Source organism: Dendrobium catenatum, unplaced genomic scaffold (assembly GCF_001605985.2).
Source record: "Dendrobium catenatum unplaced genomic scaffold, ASM160598v2 original_scaffold_191703, whole genome shotgun sequence".
NCBI classification, from domain to species: Eukaryota; Viridiplantae; Streptophyta; class Magnoliopsida; order Asparagales; family Orchidaceae; genus Dendrobium; species Dendrobium catenatum.
Window position 1 is genome coordinate 15,956 of NW_021510121.1, and position 8,147 is coordinate 24,102.

At 34.1% G+C, this 8,147-nt stretch overlaps 1 protein-coding gene across 1 annotated transcript; it reads right to left on the minus strand.

Annotated features, from left to right (window-relative positions):
• Positions 1–3,534: 3,534 nt before the first annotated feature.
• LOC110098986 (chloroplast sensor kinase, chloroplastic) lies at positions 3,535–5,097 on the minus strand (the record flags this gene model as incomplete). Its single annotated transcript, XM_020825968.2, is given in 2 exon segments — positions 3,535–3,939; positions 4,824–5,097. Coding segments are annotated over 2 exon segments (499 nt in total), but the record flags the coding sequence as incomplete, so codon positions are not given.
• Between the last annotated feature and the right edge of the window lie 3,050 nt (positions 5,098–8,147).

Sequence of the window (8,147 nt, forward strand, 5' to 3'; positions counted from 1 at the left end):
GGAAGGACTTTATTGGACAATATTCTTCTTGCTCAACTCTTCTATAAATTTAGATGCTCCAAGTCCAAAAAAGGATTGGTGGCTACTAAAGTTGAGAGCAAGCTTATGATAATATGGCTTGGGCTACTCTAAGGCAGGTTTTGGAGTATTTTGGATTTCCTCTTAAATTCTCTAACCTTTTGATGGAATGTGTGGTGGCATAAATTTTTAGTTCAAATTAATGGAAAGAGTTCTAAGTGGATTGAGGCAAAAAGTGAATTTAGGCAAGGTTGTATGTTATCTTTATACTTGTTCATATTGTGCTCTCAACTCTTGTCTAATGCTTTTCTTCATGAAGGGAGGAATTTGGGCATCAAAACTTCTTTTACTGCTCTGAAGATTTCTCAACTATTGTTTGCTAATGATATTGTTATGTTTTTGGAAGCCATGGTCAAGTATTTGAAGAAAATTAAAAGAATAATTTCTTATTATTATAGTTGGACAGGTCAAAGAGTTAATATCCAAAAATCTTCCATTATATTTGGGAAATCTATATAACAAAATAAGAGGAGAGCTATCTCAAACTTGTTGGGATACAAGGAGGTGAAGGAGTTGTATTACTCTGGTATCAAAATTGCTTTGAGGAGGTTGGTTTCGTCTAATTTCCTCAACTTATTTGAAAAATCTGCTAGTAAAATGAATGCGTGGGGCAATGGGTTCATCTCATTAGCAGGAAGGTTGGTGTTGGTTTTGAGCATCTTAAAAGAATTTGATAAGATGTGTGGGAATTTTTTAAGGAATAAATAAGGTGGTAACTATGGCTTTCATTATGTTGCTTGGGATGATCATTGCAAACAGTTGAGTTCAGGAGGGCAGGTGCTTCATTAAGTTATCTCTGTAGTTGGACCTTTGAGAGCAAAATTTGCTTGAAATTTTCTCAATAAACAAGATTATTGTCTTAATAAGTATTTGTGTGCAAGATATAGAATTGATATTTGGCAGGCTAATTCCAAAAGAATTAGCTCAATCAACTGGAGGATCACGCTTAGTGGTTCAAAAGCTCTCAGGGCAGTTGTGAGATGGAGGGTTGCATCAAGTTATTCTATTAATACCTTAAATGATACATGGGTATTAGATAAAAGCTTCGATAGATGGCCTATTGTCATTGCTGTGTTGGATAGTGATTTTTCTACACTTGGCAAGTTCATTGTTGATGGTAATTGGAACTATGCAGAGCTTCTTAAATATTTTGGGAAGTCCTTGATTGTCATTATATTGCAAATCCAAATTTTTCGAGAATTTTTGAATGATCGTCTAGAGCTAATCAACAAGTTTTCTGGTAAAACTGCTGCTGCCATGGCATCGAATTTGGCTATAGATGATTTAGCAAAGGTAGATTATTAGAGGTTGATGAAGAATTTGAAACTTTCACCTAGGGTGGATTGCTTTTGGGGGTGATTGTTGAATAATACAGTTCCTACTACTGATTTCTTAATGTATAAAAAACTGTTGGATTATAATTATTGTCCTAGAGGGTGTAATGCAGCGGAGAATTCAGAGCATATTGCAGTTAACTATTCCAAACTCATTCAAGCTATTGCATTGGTTAATAAATAGGGTATTTCAGTTCCTGTGTTCTCTTCTATTCTGGATTGCAAAAGTAAATTGGAAATGTTATCTAAGGTTAATCCTTTCATTGTAAATGTTTACTATTCTTTGGTCTTTCTCTTGGAAAAATAGAAACAAAGTTAAGCATGGAGGATAGGAGCTCAGCTTGGGTTCCATTGCTTCAAATGCAATTAGTTTTGCATCAATTTCATCAAAATTTAATCTTTTTTCGGACCAATGGGTTGTTAACCAGCTTCCTCAGCTGATTTCTCATTATTGGCACCCTCCTCCACCTGAATGGATTAAAGTCAACATTGATGCTACTTTATTGCGATCAAATGAGGCTGGTGCATGAGGCATGTTTAGAGACCACAGAGGAAGATTCCTTCTTGCTTTTGGATTCAAATGTATTCATAACTATTGGCATTCCGTCCGTTGAAAATGATAATCCAAGAGTGGATGTTGGAAGCTAAAGGCATCATTTTAAGGGAGACAATTATAATATAATTAAGTACTGCAAAGGTCGGTTGGCAAAGAGTTTCGAAATGTGGATAATGGCAAGATGGAAGATTTGTCTTTCTTGAAGGATTTTGGCAATCTTTTATTTCATTTTTCTAATAGAAATTGTCATAAGTTAGCCAATTCTTGTGCTAACTTTTCTTTAGATGGTGATTTTTTTGGGAAGAGTTAAGTTGTAATAAGGCTCCTCCTACTTTTCTTTATTTGTTAAAGGAGGATTGTGATAGTCTACCTATCACTTAGTTGGTTGTATTAAGACTTGTTTATCTTTAATGCTATATGCATATTCTCAAAAAAAAAAAAAAAAAGGTTGAATAAGGAGGTTTTTATGAATATGTAATTGAGTTCTTTAGGTATCCTAATTGCCTCGTTGGATTAAACTTGATTATAACAGAGTTGTCTCAATCGAATAGACATAATTATGCTAATCATTGTATTATAGTTAAGTTTCAAGTGGTTGGTAATTATAGGTAATTATTAATTAAAAAAAAAGTTTCAAGTGGTTGGTCCTATATCAATAGCACATTTCGAATCAAGACAACCTTTAATGACACCTAGTCCGTTTTCTATTTCATACAAGATGCAAATTATGTTTAGAAAATAGGGTGGATATGTAGCCCAAAATAGGAAATCATGTCTGTTATGCAGTAACAATGATAACTTGGTCAACCTCAATGGTAAAAGACATAGGAATGGTAAAAAGAGCAAATGGAGACGAGCGTATTAAATGACATAAATGTATAGCTCAATCATTGGTGTAATGCTCATTGAAGGTAATCGTTCAACGACACTGGTACCGAACGTGGATTTCTCTCCGAAGCTATCTTCAAAGCTTGACTTCCTCTCCAAATTAATTGATTTGAGGAGCAAGTTATAGATTTCTCCACGAGTATTTCAACCTATATGACAAATATTCTTCACATTTATTAGCATTTGATCATGGTAAATAAACTCCTCTATGATTGTAAATATATCAAATAATATTACTCATTAGTCTGAAGTTCATTGAAGACAACATCACACATTAACATGATCCAATGTTGTTGAGATGCTACTCCAAACAACATGTGCCGAAGAGGCTAGTCTAGAAAACCCTCGCTACCACCAACTTTAGCAACGACATATAGTCTTCTCACAAATGAGGTAGAAGCTAAACCTGGACAAGTAGATCCAACCAAAATCAGGACAATCTACTTTAAACCAATTGATTTAGTGTTTTTAGGTCCCAAACATTTGAGTTAGGCGATTCAACAGTCTACATATTTGTCACGAATGCACGAAATCTAATAAAAATGATCATTTTGTTATGATTTTGTTGAGCATCTGAATTGGCTAATCTGATTTTAAAAAATTCCCAGCTTTGATCTCTTTGAATTACTTTGACATATATACTTTGTCTAAAAATCTACGATTAATTAGATAAGACTCTTGACAATCCAACGAGCTTAATAAATTCACAACACAGCTGGGTAAATCAAAATACAGATGGTATAAGGTGGATTGCCCCATGAAAAACATTACCTGTGAAATTTACATGTGTGAAGGTCAAACAACTTGGAAAATAAAACTAGTTATCTGGCATGTGCTCCCCCTCTTTGGGAGATTATCTCAAACAAAGTTTATATCAGGCAACCACAGTTCAATGCGTGTCCCACCTGTACCAAGCGCGGCATCCAGCTTTCGAGGACTTAGAACGCGTATCACACAGCCATAACTCTCAAGAATTTCACGAGCAACTGCAAGACCTGCAACAAAATTCCATGTCATGTTGTCCTCCACCCTTCCACTCGAAAGCAGATCAGTACCAAATGGCGCTAGAGTATGCATCTGCGTCTGCAAAAACAGCAACAAAATGTGGTAAGAAAATCTGGATGGAGAAGAAAAGAGATTAGTATCGTTTTTTAGTAGGAAAAAATGATTACGAGGTATTCTGATGCAATTTTTGTTGGGATGATAAGACAAAATGAGTCAGAAAATCTTGATCCAATTGTATACAAATTGCAGCATCATATTATTATTATTATTATATATATATATACGGACATCATACAGATTTGCTAGCAAAAACAATCACTGGAATATTTTATTTCAGTATATTAGCATAGTGCTACGTACAGTAAAAAAAATTAAAAAAAAATAAAAAATAGTGCTACGTGCAGTACTGAGCTGTTTTTTTTTTATACAGGATGTACAGACTGTAAAGGACAATGACAGTATTGAAATGCAGGATGCAAATCTCTGATGTGTGATAATAACAAAGAAACACCTGCACTAAACATATGAAAGAAGTTTTACTCTTCATATATTAACTTTCTTACTAACCCCCGGTCACTAAAAAATAAGATATGAAGCACAGTTGTAGAAATTTGTTTCATTGCGAATGGATCGGATAATTATGTTCAAAAGTCAAAACTATTGAACTTTAGTCTAACTAAAAATCAAAATTGATTCATTACGATTCAAGGATGACAAGCTAAAAAATAATTTTATATAAATTTATAAAATCCTTTTAAAAATTAGATCTTGGAATTGATCATTTTATTTTAACTCAATTCTAGATGAAATAAAAATCCTTAAATTCGAGTTGAAGTCTGATGATATCACGGCAAAATTGCAAACAAGGAAAACGTGCTCTTGCATCGTAATAGTTGAGTATTTAAAAACATAAACCCAAAGAAGATAAATATTTGAAAGCCGAAAGAAGAAGTAATAATTACCATGTAATGCATATCAGGTCCATTATCATCAATCACAATAAGAACTCCACCAGCTGGTGTTGTAAGTCCATATATTTCAACTTTGCCACCAACACGTGTGCGCAGAAGAGCACCTTCTATAAGATTGCTGAGTGCCTGTCGCAAAGAAGATTCTTCAACTGCAGCCAACAATGAATGAGGCAGTTCACAGAGTTCCAGTGAGCGTTGCTGCTTACTAGCAAGTGCTGCTGCAGCCCCTGCTAAATCCCTCAACACATCCGATGCATTGCATGGTCTGTCTAGCAAAGAAAGAATCGTCATTTTTTTTTACCTTTTATTTTTACAGGCAAACCATTTCATTCCATTTTAAAAATGAGTAAATGGAGTCTTCATAACATTACAAAGCAAAAAAGAAGAAGAGGGGGTTGGCCAACATTAAAAATAACGTTAAAAAAACATTAATGTATTTTCTTGCCTTTAAAATTGCTTGAAAACATGCTTGGCCGTCTCATAATCAATTTTTGCAAGTTTCAAAGTCCATTTTCAACCTTCTCTGAGCACCCCACTTGGATTTTAGTAGAGTTTGTTATTCAAGCTAATGCAAACTTTGAAAGCCTCTGAAAATATGAAATCTTTAAGGATGCTCCAATAAAAAAAAAAAAATTCAAATGACTGCTTGTATTCCGTCGCCATCCCATGTTTGGAAGATGGGGTTTTTAAAGTGATTTATGACAATGGTTAAAATACTTAGAATAAATGTCATGATAATAATAATATTAATAATGTTCAAGATGAGTTTTAAACATAATAAAAAATATAAAGTATATTAATTTTTTTCCATATTTCAAATATAGCTCTATTTTAACCATAATTTCAAGCTCTCAATCCAAATTGTTTTCTAAAATTTTTCCAAGCTTTTATTCTACATTACATAGGCTCAACCAATTAATTATCTTCTATTTCATGACAAATTTTTTTATAAGAACATGAAGAAATTAAATTAACTCTCTACCTTCTCTCAAATATCAATGGAATTTACCTGAGACTTTGCAAAGCCTTAGTTTATTATCGATGGTTGTCTTTTGCAAAAACTCAGTTTCTCATCAGTGGCCGTCTTTATAAGCTTGTTAGTTGGGTTCTAGTAGAATTTATTTCATTCCAATGTTTTAAAAGCAAGCTGGATTGGCCTATTCGTTCATGAACCGATCATGCAGCTAGTTTGGGTGAACTCAATAACCAACTTTACACTAAACCAGATAGAACCCGCATGAAACGTAGGTTCGACTAGGTAACCGTCAAATCGATCCTAGTTAAAGCTAACCAGTTGGTTCCCCTCTTCATTTGATCGCATGCAAATAGTGACATAGCGTCGTCAATCTTAGTATTGACCTATAGATATGTTTTATAGTCAATCAAGTGCCGGAAGTGGCGACAAACAGAGGTCATATGTAACGATTACCAAAGTGCTTCGACCGTAGTCGAATCACTCAAACTTCATCCTACTACAAAACACATTGCGTCGACGAATTAAAAATATCAAATTTGCCAAAGAATAGTCGTTCACATGAAAATAAACACGATCAAGCAAAATAAGTAACCATTGGGGAATGTAACACTGTAAAAAACTACACGAATGACATATGAACGTCAAACAGATTTCACGGATGTAATTGGAGACCTCTCGTAAATAAATCAAGTGAGATCAATCAAAATTGACAAATTATAGATGGAACGTAGCGTGACATTACCATAAGATCGTTTGTCAGTGAAACAGACTTCACATTGCATCTGGAACATTGAGAATACACAAAATTGGCGAAATATTTCTTAAGTCACCGCACAATATGAAAAGGCAAAATTGACATGAATTTCGAGGCGAAGATGCACAAACTTATACAAAACAACATCCAATTGCAAAATGGACTTTACCATTGCGTTCAAAACATAAAAATTACCCAAAGAATGACTCCTCGCAAATGGATCAAGTGAAGGCGATCAAAACCGCACAATGCGAAAAGCATGTTTCAAGAAGCATGCTAAGACATTGGAAGGCATGCAAATAAATTGAAAGAGTGAGCATATACAATGTAATGCAATAAAATGTGTAATACATTGCACAAACGTACCAAAATATGTGCGAATACATTGAGAATATGAATATGCACCATGTAAGTGCTCCGAAAAGCATGCAAATGTGCAGTGTAAAAGCATCATGTGTCTACATTATCCAAAAATGTAAATACATTATGAATATGCGATAAGTCACATATAGATACATTATGAATATATCTACCTAGCATGCAAACGAATTATAAACATATACTCAGTGACGTGCAAAATGCATTATGCAAACATACATCATCTAATATGCAAATGCATTATATATTGTAGTAGCACATTATACCGATATGTAAATACATTATACGTTACACAAATGCATTAAGTCACTATAGAAATGCATTATGCAAATATACAAGCAACACATAAATGCATAATGCATGTACGCTATGCAACATGCAAAGCATCATGCAAACATGTATACAATATGAAAAGGAATCATTCACGCATGCTAAGCAGCATGTGGATATATCACATGAATGAATTATATCATCATGCAAAAACATTAATCATCAGGCAAGTGCATTGTGTCAATCATGCAAATACATCATGCCACCCATATAAGTGCATTATTCTAATTAGTAAATGCATTATGAGAGTTATGCAAATGCATGATGCTACTCTTGCAAATAGGACAATAATGTGAATGCATCATGCAGACCCTGCAAATATATCATACCAATCATACAAACATTACCTGCTAATCATATAAAAAACATGATGATCTAAGTACAATGTATATCAAGCACGTCATACAAAATGCATTTGTCATCTTACAAATGCATTATACAAAATGCACCGAAAAATATGTATAATATTTGAAGAAAATTAGATTACCCGCAAGTGATCTGACCATAACTCCTAATCCTAAGGTTTGAGAATGCCGTGCATATTATATTTCAAGACCAATCCTCCACCTTGGAAGGACTGAAGTTGACACGACTTGAATTAATGAACAAACGCATGATCATAAATCTACCAAGATATTTAATTTAAAGTTCACATTAGGCCTTCAAAGGATCTTCAAATGAAACTCATCATAACAAGCTCTCGGTCCTGAACGTTCATACAATAACTCATAAAAGCAATAATCATAACTGATCCTCTGTTGGAAGATTTGGTATTTAAAATAAAAATTTTCACCATCCAGCACTTAAAGCGGATGATAGGGGAATGGATGATGGGCCCGAACAAGATCCCATGGTTCCGTCATCCCGGGCCATCGTG